Source organism: Paralichthys olivaceus, chromosome 17 (genome assembly GCF_024713975.1).
Source record: "Paralichthys olivaceus isolate ysfri-2021 chromosome 17, ASM2471397v2, whole genome shotgun sequence".
Classification (NCBI taxonomy): Eukaryota; Metazoa; Chordata; class Actinopteri; order Pleuronectiformes; family Paralichthyidae; genus Paralichthys; species Paralichthys olivaceus.
Window position 1 is genome coordinate 11,776,006 of NC_091109.1, and position 26,898 is coordinate 11,802,903.

At 40.6% G+C, this 26,898-nt stretch overlaps 1 protein-coding gene across 3 annotated transcripts; it reads left to right on the top strand.

The window, feature by feature from the left end:
* Window positions 1–1,337: 1,337 nt before the first annotated feature.
* waca (WW domain containing adaptor with coiled-coil a) lies at window positions 1,338–25,865 on the top strand. Of its 3 annotated transcripts, none has more exons than XM_020087560.2 (13): window positions 1,338–1,593; window positions 1,810–1,840; window positions 2,696–2,888; window positions 9,386–9,477; window positions 10,655–10,770; window positions 10,866–10,975; window positions 15,657–15,911; window positions 17,821–17,943; window positions 18,164–18,315; window positions 20,641–20,753; window positions 23,090–23,285; window positions 23,383–23,510; window positions 23,609–25,865. In XM_020087560.2, the coding sequence occupies exons 1-13, from the start codon at window positions 1,553–1,555 to the stop codon at window positions 23,676–23,678; spliced, it is 1,620 nt and encodes a 539-aa protein (XP_019943119.1). In that variant the 5' UTR covers window positions 1,338–1,552; the 3' UTR covers window positions 23,679–25,865. The 3 variants fall into 3 exon arrangements, with proteins under 3 accessions (XP_019943119.1, XP_019943120.1, XP_069368838.1); XM_020087561.2 differs by having other exon boundaries at window positions 18,167–18,315; XM_069512737.1 differs by lacking the exon at window positions 1,810–1,840 and having other exon boundaries at window positions 1,452–1,593.
* The last annotated feature ends 1,033 nt before the right edge of the window (window positions 25,866–26,898 follow it).

Below are 26,898 nucleotides of genomic sequence, written 5' to 3' on the forward strand. Positions count from 1 at the left end.
ACTGCAGCTTCTTTTGTCTGTGGCCTGGGATATGATGTGGGACTTATTGTTCAGGAACAATGGAGCTCAGCAGCCCTCCTCTGATGGATATTCACCCTGAAACATATCGAAAAGCCTTCACACAGCCACAAAATGTGAAGAGACTGACACAAACTTTTTTTGGATGCGTGTAAGACTTAGATGTTTGTTGTACTTGCTTCTGACTAATATGTGATGCTCTAATCATTCTTTAGGATTTTAAGTAAATTTAATAGGATTTATTTTTCTCGATTTGTGTATTTAATTTACTATCCCTCTGTTATAAACTTACTGCTGTTTTCTCTCTAAGCAACAGACTGTTCAACTGATTTACCTAAACAAGATGAATTGTCTCTTTGACGAGTACAACACATTGTGTCCTTAACTAAATGTAATATTTCGCTATGAATATTAAATGTCGTTGTATTATTAAATTAAATCTTTGATTTTAGATTTGTAAAGCACTGAGTAACAACTGTTTTGAACGGTGCTACACAAATGTATGATAACTATTATTGTTGATACTATTAATTATTATTTATATTATCACGTGGGATTATATGTAGCTAGAAATATCGACTTGTGTTTAAATGTATTGATATAATCAATGGTTATTGGTTTCAATCATCACCCAGCCTACCTGCGATATCAAAGTATAACCAATAGATGGCGGAAGAGAACAAGTCACGGCCTGCCTGTGCGCCTCCAGCGGCAGGTAAACACTGTAGTGACCGATGTGCGTGTTGTAACTAACAGTAAGATCTATAAGATGACATTAAAAGTGGACCCTTATAATAAATATATAACATAAAAGAGTGGACACGGTGCAATAATGTCCACAAGTTGTGGAGACTGTGTGACTCCAGTCTGTGTGTCCCGGATGTTCGTCGGAAGGGGGAGGTAGAGAATTGAGTTGCAGTCAAGGTTGCCAGGTTTGTACACAACCCGCATTCCCAATCGGACTTGTTTGTTATTTCCTTCGATATTGGATTTGTGTGTGCAGAAAAACATCCCGCTGACCAACACTAGAGAGTTTCTATATTCTATTGATTTATTCCTTTCTTGTTTGGGCAACATACTACTTTCCAGAGTTGATAATATTTTTTTTTATAAAAGGGAGCACACAGAGGCGGATACAGTAAATATATTAACCATGCTTATTGATGTGCAGAAGTTGTAGCCGTGGATCGAACCAACTCTTCCCAGTGAAGTGTTGACACGATCTTACTGTGCTTCTTCTCAGCCGATCGTTGTTTAATTTTTTTTTTTTTTACGCAGCCGTCCTCTGCCTGTTATGTGGCAACCCAGCCTCCAGCCCCAGTGCAGCTCGGTCTGCAGCTGGAGACGCTGAGTGTGCGAGTGGGAGATGGACTGAGTGAGGGCGCTCTTCCGACCAGCGCTGCCGATAGCATTGAAATACCCACAAGCTAGGCTCCAATCACTGACGATCCCAGGTCGCAGAATCAACAAGAGAAAAACACGGCACCGTTTTCAGTCTTTCACATCCCACTCCCAACACACTAACACGGCATTGATGGTAATGTATGCGAGGAAACAACCGAGACTCGGCGATGGGTAAACATCTTTAATTCTTTTTTCTTTCTTTTTTTTTTTTTTTACTTATTCAGATTTTCCTTTTCCTCTTAGCTACGCTTTGACAATCCGCCATTTTTAACTGAAACCAAAATAAGTGTCTGGAAACTTGTCCGCTCCGCAGTTGCGGCGCCTCTCGCTGTTCCTCAGTATTGACATTCGAAGTAGGACTCATCGCTGTTTTCTCTCCATTTGCAGGTGCGACCGAAGAGATTCTCAGCCCTATCAGGTACTTGTTAGCTTGCCGTAGCCTGCTAGCACGCTAGCTAGCAGCAAATAAGATTAAAATGGACACTCGAGCTCAGGCTTCCAGGGAGCACAGCAGGCCCCAGTCAGTGCGGAAAATAACGTGAAAAGTACACGGTCGTGTTTGATATGGACACACGAGCCCTGCAAATATCTCACATCGTTAATATCCTCGGGCAAAGACACCGCTGACTGCACGTATTCGTCGAAATCAGCGGGTTTTAGCAGAGGCTACAGGCGAGTTTTACAGCAGCTCCAAGCTAATGTTAGCTTGTTACTGTTAGCTTGCCTGCTAGCCAGTCCGATTAGGGCCTGACCGCAGTCTGTCATTTTAAGGATACAGCTGACAAGGCTCGCCAAACATCAAAGTTCTGGAGGTGTGAACTGCAAACTAATAGATTATGTAAAGCCTTAATCCACACATTGGATAGTAAAGTTTGCTAATCATCGTATGTTTTCAATTTGCTGTTTACTTAGTCTTGATCCGAATTTATAAACGTATTAGTTTGGATGCAAACATTGTTTTCAAGTGAGAGACTACTCAACAGCTTAGCGAAGATGGCTTCATTAATGTAGCATTAGAAATAATTGATTGGTTTGTCTGTGACTCACAGATCATTAATAATCAGCTGCTTGGATGTGATGAACTCTGCAAATGAACACCTGACTTCATAAAACCTTCATTCATTTGTACTGTGATATTATATTTCTTCGATTTGCCAAACACGGTGTCAGACAAGTTGCTGAAACTTAATTGAGAGACCACATAATAAGACACTGTGCATACAAGACACTAGATTGTAGTGAGGTTGGGTTTTTTTCATTTGTGTGTCCGCAGACTCTCAAATACTCATCCAAGAGCCATCCAGGAGGGGACCACCGACATGAAAAGATGCGAGACTCCTCAGATGTCACTCCTCCCTGCAAAATGCTCCGGAGGTCTGACAGCCCTGAAAACAAACACATCGACAGCACGGGGCACAGCAGAGCAAAGGCTGTCCACACACACCGGGCCAGGGACAGGGATGGAGGTGAGACGCGGTGGTTATGCAGAATAAAATGGGTTTAAAGTGAAACAACACATTCCTTATTTAATGACATAAGATGATGCTGTCATGTAAGGAAATGGGAGGTGTTGGTTTTTCCTCCGTACAAATGCACAATTCATACTGACTGAGCTTTATTACTAAAACTCTGCAGTGATGTTTTTTGACCTGCAAACATAAGTACAACCTGCTTAAAGCTTATTGATGTTATAATGTAAGTATTCCAGTTGTAGCCTTGGATCATATAAGCACGAGCTGTGGTCGATGCACTATTGAACTTAAGCAGCATCTGACCATATTTGTAGTTCACCAAGATGCATTTTAAACTCACACACACACGCCCCGCCCCCACTCGCTCACACACTGACACTCGGACAGTGAAGGAGAGATGAGAGGCGTTGAACGAGGCGGTAAATGTCGAGCAGTGGCGACAAAAACAATTTAATTCAGGGTTTCCACGACAGACCTCGAAGACAAAATGATTACTGCCGCTACCTCAGGATCAGAGAAGAAGCAGTGGTGGATTTGACTCCTGTCTGGGTGTCCTCTCTCCACACTCCTGCTGACCTGCACTCATTTTTCACTTCAACAAAAAACACAAACACCTATCAGTGGTAATCAGGACCTGAACAATACTGAAGTTTACTCTGTGTTTGCTGGAACGCTAACACAATACAAAGCTAAAAGCTCATCTAATTCATAACCATCCCATCCATTTTACCGAGCTGGTAAGACAATCAATTTCATTTATCGGTTTGTTTTAATTCTAATTCAGTCAGACTGAATATTCTTTAGAATTAAGTTCATTGCTCTTTAAAAGGGTGTACCTGCATGATTATGCTATAATATTATCTTTGTACTAGTGGTATAAAATGGTTTGAAAGTGACAATAATATATAATTTATCGCAATGATTTCTCATCCAACAAAATGTGTTGTTGAGACAGCCATTCCATGATATTCTTATTGCACGAAGTTAAAGGTTTCCTTGCTCAGTTTACAGCTACAAACCCCCGAGAATTTCTTTCATATCCAGGCAAAAGGAAATTATATTGATTCTGAAACCGAATCAAGATCTTGTGAATCAGAATCAAATCCATTTATCAAATCACTGGCAATACCCAGCCATAGTTAAATATATATGGGAACTGTCAAAAAAGGTATTATTGCAGTGCCAAAAGCCGCAGTGAAAAATCTTGGGTGCACCTAAATGATGTGCTAAATTAAAAGGTTATTCTCGTACCTAGATGTGTTGTGAACATATTCACATTCTGCTGCAGTTTCATGAAAATTAATAACATGCAAGCTGTCCAAGCATTCAGGAAATATTGTGTGAGGGGCAAGAGGTATCTTTTTGCCTGCTATAGGTTTTATATCCAAATTTGTTCATTTGCTAGCATGACCCGATGTGAGAGGTTTTTTTGAGGTTTGCTCAGATGGATCTTAATTGACTCTGTCAATGAAAAGTCAGAGTGGTGTTTGTTTTAATCCATTTTAATAAAACATTGTCTGTGATTTTCTTTTTAAGCTATAAAACAGATTGGCAGATGTGTGTCGCAAAACTGTGGTTAATGAGATAGCTTTATTGTGATTTGGGGCATAAGCTGAGCTTTGACAGAGACCAGTATGTTTATTTGCTAGAGTTGAGTTTGGCAAACAATATTTTGTGTAGCTAAAGAACTAATGTTGATCTGCAAGAGTTACTGCTCTGTGTGCAACATCTCTGTCTCTTGGCAAAAGATAACAAATCATCTGTGGATGAACTCATGAGCATGTTGCCTGTGGGGTTGCTTACTTTGTAGATACAAAATTGAGAATATGTCCCTGAGGTCTACAAATGAAGTTATTGGAATTGGTTCACAAAATGTTGTGTTTTATTTTCAGATATTTGAGGTTGATGTTGTGTCTAAGGCTACAGTCTCTGGCACTGGCTGTTATAAAAGAAGTTTCCAAAGAGTTATTTTATTTCTATATTTCGGCTTAGACAGCAACAGTATAAACTTCCAATATTTGCTTGTTGGGTCATTACATCGCAGGTTGGTTGATAACTATACAAATAAAGATAATTATTAAAACAGAATATAAACAATAATGCATCGAGGTCTAAAGTCAGTTTTACCATTATCTGCCAAAATGTATAATCCGTTTTCCAAATTGAGCTCATTCACAAATGTCAAAACATATTAGTCAGACCCTGTTCAGACCAAGTGATGTGATCGTTAGTGGACAGCTTGAAAGCCCAATTAATGCACCTGAGTCAAATCGACACTGTAGCTCTGACGTACCTTCACATAGACGTGTACCCTACGTAGTACGCTGACGTGCATCTCCCCAAAAATGTATCCACAAGAGCTGTGATTGGTCCACTTGGTAGCATCACACACACAGACCATCTCCTCCGAATTCTTTCTTTTAGAAGAAGAAAAAAGGTATATTGATTTCTACCTTTAAGAAAAGGTAAATATCAACATTTGACAGTCAGTATTAATAGTCTGACAGTGGTCCCGAATAAATCAATGTATGGGAAAGACTGAAAAGTATAATGAAACTTTCAGCATGTGGACAAAAATCTTATCACTGTGATTCTTTTTCACATCAGTCGATAAATCAAATCAGCGTCACTGCACTGCAGCACATTACTCTGCGCAGGTCAACAAGTGACTCTGCTCCTCTGATGTTTTCTAATCACTCACACACAGAACGGATCTGTACAAAAACCTGCTGAATTCATATTTATGTTCCTGGATCAGCAGGGCATCTCTTCTTTTGCAACAATGAAGTTAAAACACTGCGTTGAGTCATAATCTGTGGGAAGAACTTCTCTTCTGTCTGGTGTGTGTGTGGGATCGTTCCGGTCACTTTAACCCTGATGTCCTTGCTGTGCATGTTCGTCTCATGTTGTGTAGCAGGTTAAAACGTGTATCATAAACTCTAGAGCGAATCAAACAGACACAAAGTAAATGTCAGTCCTGTACCTGTCCATATAACTTGTGATCAGTGATGGTGTTTATTGGTAAAGCGGAAAGTGAGCGCAGGTCAGCAGGGGAGTGAGGAGGAAGCAGACTCTGACACATACAGGACGACCTTTAATGTGCATCTATCCTGATCCTGAAGCAACAGTGGTGGTTATAATTATTCAGTGGTGGGAAACAATGAACGTAGCACTAAACATGAATCGATTATGTCCAGTCACAGCACCAATGCAGAGTTGTCCACCTCTTTGAAGTAGCCCAAACATTGGCACGTGTGCTGCTGCTCCTATGCTCTGTGTGCGTCAACCTAACCTGGCATGGCTGTAACTCTATTCCAGCCACATGATTGGTTCGGTGCAGCGTTAGTCTCATAATCATTGGTTGTTCGGGTTGTCTGTCAAAACATGGATGGAATGAACTCTGTTGACCATGTCTTATATTTCTATAGAGGAAAAGATATATCGGCATAATGGTTTAATTGCCCAGACCTATGTGGACATGCTTCTTAATTTTATAATAATACACAAGCTGTCCACTATTGGACTGAGGTGATTTATTGTGATTGAACATGCACATAGTGTAAAGTCTCATTCTTACCGGCACGACAAGATAGTAGGTGTCAAACAGCCTGTGGTGGGACTGATCCTGTTGCTGTCGATGGTCAGTGTGACTGACAGAAGGTCAGTGTGTCTGTGAGTGAGAGAGCAGTGGTTCGCAAAGAGCCCTGCACACAGCTCTGTACTGACACAATATTACAAAATGTCAGATTTTTTTATGTTATATTGAAAAGTGTTTTATCTCACTTCAAAAATTGAATTGAGATAAAACTGCGGCAGGACAAATGAGTGGATGACAGCCGCCTAGTAACACATCTCTGAACAGGGCACCAGAGATGCTGTTTAGTATCATTGTCTCTATTTGAAACTTGTTAAAGAAACCATGTAAACATAAATAGGTGTTTAAGCTTCACTCATCAATATGTTTACATGACCAATAGATTAAAAGGATTATCTGTGAAAGATGTTTCCTGTAGTGATGTACCTGCAGAGAATGATCACTGCACTGTATGAGGAGGTTCTGCATCTTCAGCTCATTGTTTTGGTTTTCTGGCCAACTGCTTTACTGACGTGCTAGACTTCCTGCTGTCATCAGTCCTGTCTCCAGCCGCAGCAGGCAGCTGACTCTGTACTCGCTGGTTGACTGACAGACAGATACAGAAAGTAAACCCAGCGAAGCATTTAGCAGCTATTTCTCAGGGATTGGTGAAGACAAAAGGAGCACAAAGGGGAGTGAACACATCTCCAAGTGAATATTAATGTTCATCAGTCTGCTAGATACATATAAAGCAGTTGTTTGCTTACACTTTTATTATGCTGACCTTATAAGCTGCTTTATGTCACATGTTTCTGATGTAAACTTTATTTAGGAGTTCTGCCATCTCAAGTTTAAAATGCTTTGATCCAGTATCTGGAGCTAGTACCTTGTTAAAAAAATCCATTGTGCAAAGTAAGCAAGCAACATCTGTATTTTTCCAATGCAACAGGTACATGAATTTAATATTTTTCACTTTGTGCAGCTCACTCCTTTTCAGGTTGTAGTAACTACATGTCTACATTCTCAGCTTTCAGCAGGTGTTTACGGGTCTGAAGTCTAAATGGTTTAAGTTACTTGCTAATGACGCCTGCTGAATCTTACTCACTATTAATACAAACTGTTAAAATTCTGTAGCTGAGTTCAAATGCTATCAAACAGTGAAAAATAAATTCTTGTGCGAGAGGAAGAACTGCATTGCATGCCACGACTGCAGCTGAAACTGAGGTCTGACATGCGAGCATGATAAAAACTCAATGGACAATAACATTAGCACATGATGGTGCAAGGTTGCATCAAATAGGGCAATTAGAAAGTGAGAGATCTCTTATGTTGTAAGAAGTTGTCGTCCCACCAGTTTAAAAATATGGACGGCTGTCACAGTTCAAATGATAAATGGGGAAACACTGAGCACCTCAACATCAGTGTCTGCTATTATTGTCAAAGACTCAAATCTCATTGTCTTTCCAAGAGGAAAACTTTGTCAGGGTCTTCTATGTGTATGGCTCCTCTGTTTCATCCTGTGATATTTGTATTGTATTTAGGTTTTTTTCAGTTTTGTGTTTTTTCATTGGATGTTGGAAATGTAAACACGCCCACTCGCTGGCTGTGAATTTTCCTGCTGTATTCTCAGTTGGACATTTTCTGAATTTTTTTACCAGGGGGCTGGCAGGAAAAGTTCCAGAAAATGTCCGGAGCAACTGATTCAGACTTTCTCACATACAGCCCCCTCCTGAAGAGTTCAGGAAAATGTCTGGAGTCCTGTGTGAGAGCAGGTTTACAATCTAGATGTTGTTGAGAATGTTTGTTGTTGCTTGTTTCTGAGTCCCGTTTGAGACCTTACAGGATTTTTTTATCAGAGTTTTTAAAAAATGGGTGAGAAACTTAACCTTACATACAGCATCATAGGAAGTGACAGTATTTGTCTAAGAAATACCCAGTGTACAAACAACAAACAATGGGCTTTAAGCAAGAACATTTTTGTGTTCCTCTTCCAAAACCTCTTCTTTTCTGAGGTCTGCTTCTGCAATTACATCTGGGTTTCACCAAACTGTAATGAGGGTGTTTCAGCCTGATGAATGCCACGAGACATGAAAAAACTGGTGATCGCAACCTGCGTAGCTTTAAAATGAGTTGCAATCACAACAACCTCATTTTTCTGACTTGAAGTGCTTAATGAAATTGAATGTGTTACAAGCTGAAAGTGTTTATTTTGCACTACATGCTGCAGATTGCTGTATATACAGAATGTATTGGGATTGTCTTTGAGGGCTGTGTTGGGCCACAGATTTCAATAAATCTATGACAGTTGTGCACAGTACTTCTGTCCCCTCCATCTTCTGTTTGTGAGAAGACATTGCCACCAGAGGCCTTTCATGTATGCCTTGCCTTTTGTGGTTTCCTCCACTGACATATAATTATATCCCCAAAACAATCTAGAAAATGTTACAAATGTCAAAATATATGGAAGTGCTTACACTTGAAGCCTCTAATAACAGTTGGGCAGAGCTGAGACGAAAACAGGTTCAGTCATGCCATGTAATTGCTATACTTGTTCTGTTACCTGTATGGGTGGCAGCGTTGTTTTCAGATCTATTGTGATGAAGGTAGACTTGTTCTGGGCCACGTCTTAAAACTTGAGATACTTTGCTCGGCAAAGCAACAACTAAAATAGAAGCTGTTATATTAATAAATTAGATGTGTACTATCATGTAATCTTTGTGCAGTCGTCTTTCATAAAAATGTGGTATCTAGATGTAAGAAAGTGAGCATATGTCTAAGCATTAAAAGGATAACGATCCAAACAAGCTGATGTGTGCAATTCTGTTCTCAGTCATGTTTTTATGTCCATGAACTCAGCGTGTTACTGTTGTCTATTGTTACTGATTTTTTTTTCTCCCTTTGCTGTCTTTTGTTGCAGGGACCAGTTTTTCCCCTCAAGAAAATTCTCACAACCACAGCTCCCTTCATAGCTCCAACTCGCATTCAAACCCCAGCAAGACCTCAGACACAGTAAGTGTTGCCTGTGCTTTAGCACGGAGCCAGACGATGGACTCGCTTCCTTTTTAGCACAATGGTTTGAATTGTTTCTTGGCATTTGCTCTTGTTCAGCTTTGTCTGATACAGAAGTCTTAAAATATATCTTCCCTCTTGAAGGTGTCGTGTTGGAGGATGTAGTTAATGGTGCTGCTGAATTGTATTGCATTTTACAGGTAAAAGTTTCAACAGCATCCCAAATTGCAGTCTCCAAAATGAAATCAACACCTCTGTAAAGTTGTTACAAACGTAGAATATTATAACCATCATGAAGGGAGGATTTAATTTATAGCAAATCAGTGGCATTGGAAGCAACAAGGTGTCCCTAATAAATTGTGTCTATATGCTAATTCTGCTTACTATTATAGTGCTTGTTCAACATGTGCCTGCTTAATTAATATTTTAATATATAGTCATCTAATCATTTCATACTTTCTACCTCACTGCTGTCTTGATACCTGGTCACTAAGTACTTGACCACAAATTCAAATTCAGCATAAGTCTCTGTGTAAAATGTACTTGAATACACTTGAGATAATCCTGAATGAGATTTGTGGCTCCAGCTTGTTTTCCTTGGGAGTCTCTGCTTTGACCCAGTGTAGCCTTTTTTACGTGGATCCTCCGCCTCAGCCCTGACTGTATTTGTTTCTCTTAAAAACATTCGGCTGACACTGCACGTCCTTGAGTCACAAAGAATACATTTGTGAAGTTTATTTGTGGATGAAAATTGAAGGACAAACAAACCGATGAGTTCATCTGTTTGTTATTGCAATTGAGAAGGATCTGTGATGCTGTTTTTGTGTGCATGAATTTAGCACAAAACCCAAGTCACAATACAATGTCCTTTAAAAGAGAAAAGTGTTTCACATTGGTTACCTGAAAAATCTAAAGCTGTCTCTGAAATGAAAACTAAATAAAGATCTTCTCCCTGATAAAAGCGCCTTCTGAAATTGGCCCAGATAAAGCAAACTGCCTTAAAGCCCCAATCTCTCTTGTACAATTCAGGTTATATTACAAGAGCTTACATCAGACCCTCTGAACACACACACACACACACACACACACACACACACACACACACACACACAAACACACACAAACACACTGTCTGGTTTGCCACGTGTGCGTAAACATTTGCTCCTTTTTGTTTTAGTCCTACGAACCTGGTGACGACTGGTCAGAGCACATCAGCTCTTCTGGAAAGAAATATTACTACAACTGCAGGACAGAAGTGTCCCAGTGGGAGAAGCCCAAAGAGTGGCTTGAGAGGTAGCTGTAATTATTTTACCCAAACCCATTTCAATCACTGTCAGGTTGGATACATGGCTAATATCTGTTTGCCTGTATGCTTGTGTGTTTTACAGAGAACAGAGGCAAAAAGAGGCAACAAAGACTGCAGTTGTCAACAGTTTTCCCAAAGACAGGGACTACAGAAGGGAGGCTATGCAAGCATCGGCAGCCCCGACTGGTTCCAGTAAGTCTTTATTATTACAATGCATTTGTTTCCATCTGGTTTGCGTTGACAGATCTTAATGAATCAAACTTCTTTTATGTATTTTGTGTATTTTCTTTGCTCATCAAGGATGAGCTTTCTCCATCTCAGTCCTCCAAATCTGCCCTCAGCTTAAGTATAGCTGTTGTTGTTTGGTCGGTGATGACTCTTGTTGAGCTGAACTCTGGCTGATGAATGCTAAGGAACTGCTTACCAAAAGACTGAGACTAAATAGCTGAACCATGCATGCTGCTGTGGCTGCAATGTACTGCAGCTGTACACCAAAATCCTTTACAGTCTTGTACAGGGAGTGTTCACAGTGGAGAGATAATATGATTGTGTGTGAGGGTTCATTTAAGTCCAATTTTGCTCTCGTTAACACAAGTGTAACAGAGTGCTTATGGTAATAATCAGCACAGAATTTTACGTGTGTGTTTGTGAGCAGTCGAACTGAAGCTGGCTGGAAACAGATGACCCTCACAATTGTTATAATTGAGTTGATTAGGTTTCAGTGCACAGCAACAGGTCATGAAGTTCATCCCACTATCACCTCCGGCTCTCTGTAGAATTCTTGTTGCACACAGCTTTTTATCCAACATTTCTCCTCTGCTCTCGACCTTACGTTAACAGGGAAAACAGGGGAAATGGGGAAAAACACTTACAGCTACATTTTTATGACTAATTGCTGTGAATGCATTGCGAAACAATTCTGATTGTAGTCTGGATATTGTCCAGTGTGTTGACTTCTGTATTTACTCAGTTTGTTTGAGCTGCTGTCTAGCTGTCAACATTTTGAACAAAATCTTGGAAGAAATAGCTGTTATCTGGATGGTGGAAGTTCTTTGTGTTACAACAATCTTATGGTCTGTTTCTTTCATTAGTTGTTCTAACACACACACTTCAACTGGTGCCAAGTAGGGATATACATTTATATTTTAATTATACAGATATTTAGCATGAATGTGTGTATTTGACTCATTAAGTAAATACAAAGACTTCATTTTTATAGGACGAATTATTAGTTAATTTTTACTATTTACAAATAGCAGCATAAACAATAGGATTCACCCATCACCACATACCTACAGAGTAAAACAGATAAGTTGGCCGACAGTGTTTCCCTTTAACTGCTTGAACTGTAGCAGCCACCATAATCTAGTGTGTCCCACCAGAGTTTCATGATTATCCTTTTTAAAAAAAAAAAAGATAAAATAGTGTTTTGCCCTGTTGCTCCTGCTCCGTCAGTGGACCATCAAAATGTTTCTAAAGTTTTTGTTGTCCTCGCCAGGCTGACAGACCACAGTGTAACTAACACCTGCCCTCACTTATCACTCCAATGCAATTGAGAGTGTACTGTGTGCATGTCCAGTTGGCTATGATAATAATCACGTCTACTTCTTTAAATTCAGAAATGTGGGGTAAGGCAGAGAACACCTGCTCAGGAGTTACTAATGTCACAGAAATGCTGAGGTGGCACCTTGTCCAAGTGGCCGGCTTTGGGAAGCACGTCTGATGAAATCATTTTTTGTTACTCTTAACTGGTAGTAATGTGTGCTTTGCTCTTTGCTTCTCTCTCTTGCTTGCTCACTTGCTCTCTCACTCGTTCTTCTCTCCCTCGCCATATTGTTAGTTGTGGCTGTGCGTGTTCTTGCGGGGGGGGGGCATGCTCTCTGTCCCTCAGGCTCTGTTGCTCATGAAAAAAGCAGTGTTCTCTCAAAAATGTAAATGTATTCAAGCCTATAGCTTTTGTGTTTCTAAGCACCTTGGATTTTTTCTGCTCGATGTCCCTTTTTTTTGTTTGTTGTTATTTTATGCCTAACAGCAGGCTTGAAAGATTTGATTGGAAACACTGAAGGCTATTCCAGGCAAACTGTTGCTGAACATTTCTGCTACACAATTGTAGACCTCTATAAAGCTTCCCTTAAGGCTGCCATTAAATACATTTCATTTATCATGAAATATTTGTTTCTTAATACCTAATAATAAATCCTGTCCATATCTTCGCCCTTTTGCCTGCAGACATTCTGTCAACACAGTGGGACAGTGTTCATTTGTTTTGGAAAGCTGAAGTCAAGTTGTTGTCCTCTGGTATTTCTTTTAGCAGTGGGGGTGGTCCGGCCAACATAATAAATAATAAAATCAATAGTGATGTTATTGTTTTTGACTATTTCACATCAATGCACGAAGGCTTGTGTATGTGTCCGGGTGGTCCCTCTGTCAGCGCTCCTTTTGGCAGGGCCACTGGATCCAGGCGCATTGCGCAGCACCAGTCAACCAGAGACTCTGTTCTTCTGCTCTTTTCTCATCACTTGCACGTTAATCTGATCTTTATAAAAACCTGCATTGTGTCATAATCTGAGGGAAGTGTGTGTGTCTGCCCGTCTCAGTTGCTCTTCAATTAACACAAAATAGGAACTATTACATGTATTTAGTTATTAACTGATAATGTCGGGTGTGTCTCGTGTGTTTTAATACCTGTCGCAGAAACTCATGGGCGAAACAAACTAAACTTCAGTACTATAAGTTTACCAATAACTTCTCATTTGTCTCGGTGTTGTTAAAGTGTAAAGTGAGTACAGGTCAGCGGATGAGTGTGGAGGGAGGACATATGGCAGGGTAACACGACACAGCATGGTACAAAGATAGCGGGTCTATAATATAACCCAGAAGCAGCAGCATCAACAATTTTGCAGCGGCCGGCCATGTAATGAAACCAGGTCTTATATGCATGTAGAGAGTAGCTTGCCTGCACCATCAGCTGTAATCATGTGCTACAGTACGACAGTTGTACACATTAACGGTAATTCTACAGGAAGGGCTGTTTGGGATTAGATAAGGTGGAGGCTTCTCAGGTCAACATTTGGTAAAAATGAACTGAAGCTGACATGACGCTCAACTGTGTTTGGGTTAGGGGCTTCACGAAGCAACTCACTTTCGGTGTTTTTAATTGATGATACCTGAGATGTCACCAAGACGGCCGGAGAAGGATTTTTTTGATGGTTCATCAGCCCGTTACTGAGACAGCCAGTCTAATCATGAAGGTTTTGATTGTACCTGGGTGGTGTACATGCACTGTGTGTTGCAGATCTAACTCAATTTCAGCTAGTTAAATCTACCTGTTTTTTATCAATCTTTTCAAAATATGAGACATTTGCTGAGCCTTGTAAATGCAACTACATGACATTGAAGCAGCGGATGCCAAAAAAGGCATTTAGTTACAGACAATGGTGATGTATTTTGTGAATACTGTATAACAATTAGCTGCAGATTCAATTTAATGGAAATGTTTACTGACCTCTTGACAAATGAGAGCTGTGAACAACACAACCCTCAGCTCTTCACAGAATTCCATTAAACTCTGAGTGAAGAAAATAACTCTGTCCATTGTCTGTTTCAGTGAAAAAGCCCTGTGCTTTTGAAGCGATTTGCTTTCTATGGTACTAGTTCACAGCTTTTCTGCACTGCTGGAGACATAAAGTTAATAACAACACAACACACTGTTTTTCGTTTTCCCCTTTCCTTCCCTTTACACCAAAACATGCAAACCAACTTCTGGTTTTATAAAAAAAAAAATTAACAATTAAGTCACTGATGTTGGTCAACATTTATTTATTGAAATTAGCATTTTAATTACTTTCATTCAAGGTGACCGTTAGTTTAATGCAATTACACAACTTCAAAAAAGAACCAGTCATTTAATTTGCAGCCCATTTGGCAGAAGACTGCAGTAAGTGGTTTGGCAGCTGGTGAACTGGAATAACAATCAAAGTCTTGTGCTCACCTTTCCTTTTATTGAACCAAGAGTCACCCCACTCCTAGAGTTTGATATGATTTAGTATCCGCTTGCACCAGTTTTTAACGATAATATTTTGTCAGATGTTTACGACATTAAGGCCACATGTTGGTACAGCTAAAATTCCTTTTTAGCATCAGTAATTAAAATCTAAATATCATATTAACTAATGGACACGGTTTGAATTTGCAATAATGCAGTAAAAACGGCACAGAGGGCTTTTGCAGAAAAGGTCATGGTTTCTAAGGTTCCAGAAGGTCAATAAAAATGTGGTCCAAGAAGTCCAGTCAGATTTGAAGATCAATGTGTTAAAGTCATACAAGATATCAAAATACTCAATTCTCAAACAGGGCTTTACAACTCTGGAAAGTTGGCACACCGGCAACCGTTTTATCATTGATTGGAAATCCAGAGGTAAACTGTAGAAATAAATAACAAGAATCTGTGCTCTCCTGTAGGTGGTTGGCCTCCACAGTGTTTTGAGAGGTGATGCTCTTTTGCATTACAAGGTAGTCAAAAAAAAAAAAAAGAAAAAAAGTTGAACCTGGCTCAAACTGTAATGACCCTGCATGCTTCTTGTCTTAAGTTTTGTAAAAGATATTCATGTGGGACCAGAAACCTTTGAAGATGCCTCTTGCTTGGCTGAGCTTTATGGAAGGTTATTGCATTATTTATATGCTATTAAGAAAACATAACACAGACTGGCTCTGTTCACATCAGTCACAGTTGGGTTTTCTTACCACACTGTTTTTGGTCTGAATAGGGCATTAGGGCGTGAGTTGATGTCTGCCAGTATATTATCAATAAGGAACTGGATTTGTGAGACTGTCTCTGCCTACTGAAATTAAATCCTGTCTGCTGACTTCACAGAGTCAGCCCAGGTGGAGAAGCCCACAGCGACCCATGCCACCCAGTCTCAGTCATCATCCTCGGGTTCAGGGAGCTTGAACCCATCATCAGGGCCCGCTGGATCGTCGGCCTCCACGGTGCCTGTGTCCCCAGTCCTGCAGTCGTCTGCCCCTCCGCTACTTCAAGACCCCACCCTGCTTCGCCAGCTTCTCCCAGCACTTCAGACTGCCCTGCAGCTCAACAATGCCAGTGTGGACATGGCGAAAATCAATGAAGGTAAGAAAAACGCTGATCTAAGAGGCAAACAATCCCACCAGTGTCTGTATTCTAATAGCTGCGGTGGCTTTTTTTGAGGAGCAGTGATCAAAGGGAAACAGTTTGAATGCTCTCGGCTTTTTCTCTGACTGCTCAGTGTCAAAGGCTTTGTCATGACACATGATGATCTGACCAGCTGGTCTGAGCACAGTGTTGTATGCTGCTCTACTTTACATCTGCATAGTACTACACTGTTTTTATTGATGTCTGAATGTGTGGATGAAGAATTCTTCATGGCTGGGCTACGCTTGAAAAGAACCTTGTCTCACCATGTCTCAAGGCAAAATGTTAATAGCTGTTTAAACCTAAAGACTTGACGGTGGGTGATGAAAATCCAGTTGACAGTGATGAGAAACAATAAGTGTTAACATAGGAATACAATTACACACATTCAGATAGAAGGCTGCTGCTGAGGGGACATGTAAACAAGACAACTTTGTGGGTGTGAGAAATTGTCGGCCACAGATTGTGACACTGTCAATGAGTTTTTAGTTTTAGCGTTAAGCATTTTTTCTGTGAGAAGCAACTTCTTGTTCACTGAGGTTGAAGCTCTAGTTCACTGACTTACTACCATTTTGTCTGCGCTCCCTCTGTTGTTGAACGCATTTGTGAACCTATAACAATTATACAGAAGAATCTGTATCATACAAAACTCACTTGCATTTGCCCCTACAAATAGAACGATAAAAATAATTTACTAGCGCAGTGTCCAAGTAAAGACTACAACCACAAGACCAGAAGCAACACTAGAAAGCTTTTTATTTAAAACCACGGTTGCAAAATTTGGTAATAACTGACAAGCCAGTCACTCAGTAAGTCAACAACAGAGGCTGTGGTCGCAAGGTAAAGAAAAAAAACGGTGCAATGATGGTGCTTCTAATGCGCAACAGATGCAAAAATGAAATAAAACAAGAAAACAAATATCTCCCTTTAGAAATGCGGTGACACACACGTAGAAGACACGGACAAAGATGTCGAGAGAGTTTGTGGTGATAAGAGCCGACGACAGTGTTGAGGTGATGTAAACATGATCACGTGATCTATGCAGCGGAGTTAATACGTCCTGTCTCTGCTTACTGCACCTGGCTGCTCCACCTCTCGCCTGAATAATACGCAGGATTTGATGCTGTTATGACAGCGTCCGTGCAGAAACCCACCCGCTGCGTTTTGCATGTGCCAAAGGATAACTATGGGTAAACTAAGTAGCCAATTTTTCAGATTTTACCTGGAGGTCATGTCTGAAAACAGCTTTAAGGTGTTTTTCACACCTGAAAGTCTGAACCAAGGTTCATGACTGTGTTAGATTGTATATATTTGATGTGGTTAATTTGGCCGGCATGTTCTCAATTTGGCTGTGAATTGAGATCTATTCGATAAATACAGTTCATCAGTTTAGTACCAACAGAATAAATATAGTTGAAAATTAAACCATAAACAAATAACTTGAGATATATAAAAGGGGAAGTTAAGCAGTTGAAATACCAATTGGATGAAAATTGATTAAGAGGCCAGAGCAGAGAAGGGATAACATGTGACATTCATTCTAATTTACACAACAAGCGATGGACAGTGTGAGTGTATAAGAAATTGCAAATATGTATGCAAGAAATGATTCATAACTTTTTTCATTCTGCGTAGAAGCCTTCTTTTTCCACACACTAGAAAAAGAAACATTTTTCATGCACATGGTGACTCACTTCCAGTATGTTGTATACAGTTATTTCTTGATCATAATCATAACATGTCTGAACCTTATTCTTTCTGGGCACACTGTCAAATTCTCTGTGATGCAGTGTAGAAACCATCTGATTGGTGGTATTTAACACATAATGTCTGCACACAGGGTAACGGTGTGTTTGTCTTTCCATAGTTCTCACAGCTGCTGTCACACAAGCATCATTACAGTCGATGCTCCATAAGATCCTCACTGCTGGACCATCGGCTTTCAATATCACTACTATCCTCTCTCAAGCTGCTCAACTCTCCAGCCAAGGTAACTGAAGCCCACGCAGACATGAATCTGAGTTAGAAGAGAGTTAACCTCATTGAATTTCTTCTGATCGAGTTAAAATGTAAAAATCTTCCTCCTGACTTTGTATTCATGACAGTTCAAGTAAAGATTTATACTCATATAGGGGTGTTCCTGCTTAATATTTCCTTTCAGTGATTGTATTGATCCTTTATGTTGTCTGACTTTTTGTTTGTGTCTCCAGCAGCTCAGCAATCCAACCAGTCACCAATGTCATTAACATCGGACGCCTCATCGCCCAGGTCCTATGTGTCTCCGAGGATCAGCACACCCCAGACCAACGCTGGTCCTCTAAAGCCCCTCCTCAGCACGCAGCCTGTCATCTCACAGTCAAAAGTAAGACAATAAAACAAGTGTCCTCAGTAAGGGTGTAGAGTTTCAAGCAGTGTGACAATAGTAGCCAGCTGTGTGAGTTTGGTGACATTTTCTCTGAGAAAATGACCGGGACAACTCAACAATTGGCACACGTGAACATAGAATCTTCTCGCTGGTAGCATAAGACTTTCTTCTGCTTTGTCAGACCTGATGTGCCTCTTGAAGTTCTAGTTTTCTACATGCTGAACAAAAACACATCTTAGACTCTCTTCTGGAATTTGTCATTTCACAGCTTCCATTAAAATGTTTCCTGAACGTCTACTGTGATCACTTGTGATCAGATATCACTTCCACTCTCTATGTGCAAATAAACATGCACATCGTTTCTGTTCGTAAAGACCAAATTATGTTGTTTGTTACCAGTGAGTGTACAAAAGTTTTCTATGTCACTCTGTGTATTTGTCTGTGTGGTGGTTCAAGCGAGAGAGGTAGAGAGAGACGAGTCAGGTGGCGCTGAATGAATCTCGTGTAGCTGTGCTGTGAAGAAAGATTCCAAGCATCAGTGTGTGTTGGTCAGTTTTGATATTGTGGCGCTGTCTGCAAACAAATCAACACATGGACACTGAGAAGGGTAAATGTACGATCAGCTCATTATGAAAGCGGCAGGTCACAGATGTGATGTGGCCCAGGTCGGTTTCTCACAGTGAAAACAATGTGATCACATTTATCAGACCACCTCTGAATGAGTAGGTCTCAGGATGCATTGAGTAAGCAGTATCATGTACTAGCTACACCTGTACTAAGAACTGACCTGTTATGATTGGATCACTCTGGACTGATGTTAATGCCAGATCAGAACCTCAGAACCCATTCAGAGGTGGTATATGTGTGGCCACAGTCTCTCAGCAGTGTAAATGCAAATTTGTCCTGGGCCACATATGAAGAACCCGCTACAGTCTCATAATAATCCAAAAGTGTTTTTACACAAGTCACTGTTTCGCTCACTTCGATTTCTGTCCACAGCCACAATATTACACAGTCACATATTGATTTTCTATTTTTTTCCAAATTAGAGAAAACATATTTCACTGTTAAAAAAAAAGAAAAAGCACATTGATTCACTCTTCCTGGCTCCATTTTGTCCCTCTCTGTTCTCACACAGAAACACACTCACACGTTGACAACAGACACATTTGTATAATCGGACTGGCTTAAATGTCAGTTGGTTCCTTTGAACACAAACATACGTACATTAGAGGTGACAGTATCTGATCGCAAGCAATTAAAATGTCTCTGCGATCTGCCTTTACAGAGATCGTCAGAACAGTGCTACAGTGAACTTCAATTTATTTAGTACCTTCAATTCTATATTATTTCATTGATTCAGCCCAACCTCACTCTGCTCGCTCTCCGACAGACATTAATTTGTAACCACCGCCACAGTATCAACACTGATCACAACTTAACGATACTTTTCTTCACTTGTTAAAATCTTTCTCCACAGCTGCGCATTTCATTCTTTTATTAACCACCCCCACTCGCTCACTCTGTTTTATCTTTCTCTCTCGCTGACACGCGCAACACATTTGTCTTGGTTGAGACCTGATCATTGTTTTGAACGGTCTCAGTTTATGTTTATTTAAATGTATAAATAATATGAATAAAAGAATGACTACACAAAGAAAAGTATTTATCATTATGTGGAGATCAGTGTTGATAATGTGGCAGTGGCTACAAACAAATTGTTTAAATTGTAGTGGGTCAGAGATGTCAGCTGAGAGAGAGAGATATAGATATATTATAATGTGTAAGAAGTGCCAGTTTGTGGGTTTGTTCAGTTGAGGAGTCGAGATGTGGACAGTGACGTAAACTGTCCACATCAGCAAACTGGTTCTTAAAATGTTTGAAAGTTGAACCAGCCCAGAACTAGCACTTGGTTCACTTTGGTGGAAAAGAAAACTACCTGATTCCAAATCCAGCTCCTTTAATGTTAAGTAGCGAGAGTGCACTTTACTTGAATGTTGTTTTGCCTTTTACAACCAATGTTCAATTTTGGATGGGATTTATGTAAAAGTCTTGTAATAGAATACAAGTCTAAACCTTAAAAAAACATCCAATCTTCAGTGGTTCGTACTAGATAGAGATGCATTCCATATTAAAAACAGTGTTGTTTTGTGGACCGACTGAGGCGTCTTAACCCGAGGTTCATGTCAGGCCTCAGGTCAAATGATAGATTGTTAGAAACGTAGCGTACATTTGGACAAAATGGGCTTTTAACGTCAGTAAGCTCATGTCTTGATCCAGTGTTGCGACATGATTTGATCAAATGTTTCTACCTTGTTGCAGTCAGTGAAGCAGGCGTCTCATCCTCAGCCCACATCCCAGCATCCCCTCTCCAGCGATAAGCAGCACAGTCATGATGCCACCACGGCCTCCCCACGCACACTGCAGCGCCAAGGGTACGTACCAACTCGCTAATGTTTATCAAGATTCACTAACAAGTAGAATACTTGTCAGTCTTTTGCGACTGTTTGGTAAATGGGTATTCAGAAAATATCTACTGGTGACTGTATGAATGTAATGTGTTGGTTTATATTAATGAAGCTTAGTCTGAGTCTGGGGTTCGACAGCCAGGGTGCCATGCACAACTCCACTACCAAAGCCAGAGTTTTCATTTTGGGTCTTTTCATACATGTTTAGATGGTTAAAAAAAAATGTACAGCTCTTCTCTATGGCTATAATGAAATTTGACAGAGGCAGCTTCCTCATAGTAAAAGTCTAAAATACTTTTTAATACTAATTATACTAATCATAATCTAGTAGTAATTAAAAATATAAATCATATATAGAAATACAATTATTTGATGCATCGATAATCATTTCATCATCAAATCGTAACCCTCTGAATCGGAATCAAGTCATGAGATGCCTAGAGACCCCCCCCAGTGCATCATAGTTGTATTGAAAACTTGACTTGAATTAAGCGTACATGTGTGTATTACTGCGCTTTTCTGCAGGAGTGGAAATACTGTGTGTACCAAAATGCAGCTCAGCCCATTCCCATCTGCTTTTGAATGATGACTTCATTGTATAGTGTTTTGGCACCACCTGCTGGTCATTAATGAAACGAGTGGCTGTTTTTCAGAGTTGCTTCCTTTCATTCATTGAAGTCACGCATTTGTTTGTGGGATATTTTGAGCCAGTTTGTGATCAACTTGATAAGAGACGTTCATTCATTCTGCTCAGGGTATTAAATATAGTCACTGTGAACATATTATCTGATAATCACCAGATGAGACAGTGAACATTTTAATCTTAATTGCGATTCCATCCTCATCCTCATCTCCCCCAAACCTGGGTTATATCAGGAACGGCTATCCGATGGGAAAACGTATCCCAAGTCAAATATGTGGCTATTAATTATGAATGACATTTTATTTTTAGCACATCAATAAAAATATGAGAGCTCAACAGGCTGCACCTGCTGTGGTAACCATACCTGCTCAGCAGTCCGAGATAGTAGATGTGATTTCGATCTGTGTTTCCGGATTGTTACATCCAATAATACTGACTAATAATGTATAAGTGAATTCTGCTACTTGTGTAGTCACGTATAACAAATACTAGATTCCTAAGATGTTGAGGTTGCAGAAGAATTGATTATCCAGATAGTTTATCAGCTAAGCGACTCTTCTCACTCCTCCCAGTTTGTTAGTTTCACTTAGGCCTCATCATAACTGTTTTTGTTCGATGATATATTGTCCCAGTAATAATTGTGACAAACTATAATATTGCCATTATAAGACCTTTTTCTTCCCCCAGAGTCTCAGCGTCCAGAGCTCAATCAATGTGTTCAAAGTCAGTTTCAGTCTCCGCCACAAGCAGACCACGTTTCAGCTCAATCCAGTTAAATCAAGGCAAAAACGAATGAAACAAAAATGCTCCACTCAAAGTTCAATACAACAGTTTGTATAATATTAATATGCACAGGGCAGTTATGATTAAGTCAGTCAATCAGTCGGGGAAACAGCGTCAGCCTTTAATGCCACAGGGAATATAGATGAGGTGTTTGAGTGGTTAGCGCTGATGAGCAGATTTCACAACGTGCTTTTGCAAAGGTAAAACCAACGATCCTCTCTGACCCCTACACCCATTGCTCTGCTGCCTACTTGTCACTTCAGCTTTTTCAGGACTTATTTAAGATAGTTTGAAGAACTGCTGCAACAGCTGGCACCAAGATCATAGTTTTTCCTTCAGTATTTAATTTGAGTTAGGTCCCATTTGTTTCACAGCCCGCGCTGTGCACATTTGTTTTGCCTGTTGCTCCAGCTTAGCTTCAAGCCGTCTCCATTACATTCTTTTCCAGACAAAAATAACTCTGAGCAGTGGCTTAAGACAAATATATTGAGTAAATCGACAAATGAACTTAATATCAGACTGAGTCGAGCAGGAAGTTAATGTTCTTCTGCTTCAAAACTTTGTCAACAAAACGGATTCTGATTGCTTAGAGAAGTGTCAGGAGAAAGACCTATGGGAAAAAAACAACCTTGGTCCAAAAAAGCTTGCATTGTTTGGATATGGGTTAAAACGGAATTAATCCTACAAAAAGAAATTGAATGCTCAGAAAACGGATGTCTTCACTGGAACACCGTCCATCTGAGATGTCCACCTTTTTTCCACCTTTATAACTTCACATCTTGTTATTAGCTTTAACACTTCCTCTGGAGTTATAAAAGGCCAGTGATTAGAGAAAAGATTTCATTGATTATATTCTTCTCCAACATGTCGATTGCAGCAGTCAGAGGAGTCCCTCTCCGGGTCCCAACCATGTTGCCTCCAGCAGCAGCAATGCCCCCAACTCTGCCTCCGCTCCCCCAACCGCCTCAGCAGCCCGGCCCTCCTGCTCCTTCACCCCCACCCTCGCTGCCCACTTCAATGAGAACCTTATCAAACATGTGCAGGGTTGGCCTGCTGAACACGCAGAGAAGCAGGTTCGTTCCGTCGACACATTTCCTTCATTCACATGATCGAATTGGAAGATTAAACGTCTGGTTGGCATGACGTTAACGCTCGTTGTTTATCTTAAAGGCGTCAAGACTACGTGAAGAGGCACACACCATGGGCAGCATCTGCATGTCCGAGAACTGCACTGAGCTCAAAAACCTCCGGTCTCTGGTCAGAGTCTGTGAAATCCAAGCAACATTGCGTGAGCAGAGGTGAGAACACACTTTGTCTGGAGACGCATGCACACGCCTGTCGACACGTGAAGTAAACCTCTAACACCGACTGTCATTTCTGTCTCTTTTCTCTACAGGATACTGTTTCTGAGACAGCAAATCAAAGAACTTGAAAAGTTGAAGAATCAGAATTCTTTCATGGTCTGAGAACTTCTGGTTAAGAGTTGGAAGCGAGCGCTGTTGGAAATGAGGGGGGAGAGACCCATTGCACATAGTTGGAAGCTGGCGGGGAGAGAGAGCAGTTGTTCAGTTCCTCTTGAGCCCAGTCTTAACACATACACACATACACACACACACAGGAGCTGCAGTTGGGTCGCCTTGGACCGTTGTGCTGGGGGAAACCAAGGGGGATAAAAAATGAAGAGCTGCTGTGGGAGAAGGGGGAGGGCGGGGGCGATTTACAAGTTTTTGTAAAAAACCCTTGACGGAAAAAAATGTAGATTTCTTGTAGATGTTATTATCTATGTTGTAAATATGTTTTGTAGATTGAAGCCATGGAAAGCCATGCCTATCAAAGCTTTTGACATCCAAACTAATCAACACCTAGGCGGCTACATTCATTAGCTAGCCTTTCCTTCATGTTAACTCGTCTGCAGACTTAAAGCTTCATTTCGTCAGTTCATAGATCATTGAACCAGTGAGCATGTGTGGCCTGCATGTAAACAGAGGAGGATGTTTGAAGCCATTTATTAACATAAAGCATAATAACACACTGGTGTCCAATTTAGGTCTTTTCCTCAAATCTTGGTAAACTGACAACTCTGTCCCGACTCTCTTCCTCTGGGTGAAGTGTGACTCAGGCGCGGTGAGCGTCCCCTCTCTGCAGGTAGATTCCCAACTGCTCACAGTGGTTCAGTGATCTATTAGCAGCTTCTGGTGGCCCTGCATTTCCCAGTCTGAAAAAAACAGTGCCTGGTGGTGTGGTGGAGTGACTGATTTAAAAAGAAAAACACAACAAAATCGACAAAAAAAAAAAATTAGAGATGTGATGGCGTGCTGCTTTGGACCATTCCCACTACCCTCTCCCTGGCCTCAGCCCTGCCGCACCGTCTCCTGAAGCTACACCTACACTACTATGTTTTCATTTGAAAACGCATCAACTCTGCTGCGGATATGCCTGCCGTCCACACTGCTCCGGAGTTATAGAGCGGCTTAAACAGAAGCTTGGAAACGCTGCTGGCCCTGTTTAAGTTTGAAAACTCCAGGGCTGCATTTTTTTCGGGATGGACAGATATTTGAGATGTGTGGAAACGATGACACTCAAAAACGCTTGCTGATTGGGTCGTAGCCTTCTCTGATTTATCAGGTTCCTATCACGTGGCCCACTTCTGGAAGAAAACAACCGGCATTAGCCTCAGCTACCAGTGTAGAACGCAACATGGATAATACATTACAAGCGTTGCTGATCTTGTTGTCTTTGCCAACAGCTGGTATGCAGTTCAGTTCTGCATTTTACAAGAGAGACAAGCTTTTATTCAAGTACTTCCTGTTTACACTGGGGCACGCATGCCCAGTGTACGCGAGTGGTCCCGTGATGTTGGAACTTATTCCCCCACATTTTCAAATAAAAACGTAGGAGTATGGATGTAGCCTGAGACACCAACACTTAACACCCTGTCCTTTGTTTGTGTTCCTGCATTTATTGTTCCTCGTTTTTTCCCCCCTCTGACTTTTTAAGCTGAGGTGTTGCCACTGGTTCATTCCTTTGTACAGTCGCTAACATAAGTGAAGTTTTAAGAGGCCGCAGAATTGAAAAAGGTTTTATTTATAAACAGTTGTAGTGACGAACATTAAATCACAATGATATCCATTTTCATTTGCACCCAGTTCAGGAGTGGTGTTTCACAGACGTGGAGCACCTCAGTCAGCGCAGGGCAACAAGAGGTCACAAGGTCAAATGTGAAATGTATGTATTGTAATAAACATATTAAACTAAAGCGAGCACTGGTTATTTTATTGGAATATTAGGTTTGGTCCATACGCTAGTGCCTTGTTGAAAGTCTTAAACCTCATTCACCTGAAAAGTCCCACGTTTTCTTTTCTCCTGTTTGACCAACGACAAAAAGATCTTCAACAAGCACGTCAACACACAGGGTTGTTTTTGTAGCACGTCCCGTCCCTCTCTGATTTGTTTGGTCTCCGCTGATGAGGAGCAGGGTCCTATGCTGCAAAGCTGTTTTTATTCTTTTCTTTTTGTTCCACCATACTATCTATTGAGTCTATAACTGAACTGCACCACACATTCAGTAAAGGTGACCACATCATTGCTTTGTATATTGTTTCCTGAAGTATATTGACAAGTGAAATAAAATATGCCTCTCCAGGGCCACGTTGTTCTTGGGTTTGTGACGGTGCCTTTTACCTTGTGGTTTGTCTGGTCCCACTTTAAGCAGAAGTGTTTTAATGGACTGACAGTTCAGTTTGTTTCAGTCCTTTGCTCACTAGTGAAATGTTGGAGTCCCACACATGCACGTATATAGCAGGAATGTTGCAAATTAAATTTTTTATTTTATATATGCTATATTCTACATTTTACTTGGAGCAATTGTGACAAACACAATCCCCCTTGGGATCAATAAATTATTCTCATTCTGAAGTCAGAACATAAATTGACCTCGTGCACTCTGCTGCCCTCTGTTGGTGGTCTTCTGTTCTCCGCTCCACAGGGAGCTCAGGCCTCCTCTATGAGACAAATGTAATCAGATCAAAGTTCACCTGCACGTCCTGCTCATGTCTCAACTCGCAGAGAAACGTCTTCCTGCTTCTACATTTTGGACACAACATCGCACGGAGACTTTCCCACAGCCTCATGGGAGTTTTCAGATGGTACAGGGTTGGGTAAGGGCAGTAACTTGGTTGGACTGTATACATTTCAGCAGTGCACTTTTATACATACATATAGTATTTCTGTTTCATGCCAGTGCATTTGTCTCATCCCTTTTTGGGATCACTAGGCACAGCTAATTTTCAAATCTTCCAGCATCATATATGGAAAATAGAAATGTATGTCACACAATAACCATAAGACTTCTAAAATAACTTTTACATAGCTATAAAAAATACTTTCAGAACTTTGTTTGTCTTCTCCCTAGCTGTCTCCAGATATCTATCTTATTTACATGTTTCACGAGTATACAGCCGACTCTGTGCTTGCTGAGATAGATAATATACACTATCAAGCACTAAGGGAGTGTAAGAATAGAACCTGCCCCAAGGCCCTTAAATTCAAGCTGCATTATAATTACACACATTCATAGAAATCAGTCTCCTTAATGTTTGATTGTGGGGTTTTCCCTCAGAATTGGTCAAATGGAATAAAAATTCCCTTTTTGCAATGTTTGAGAACGCGAAAGACAAAATCCTGGAT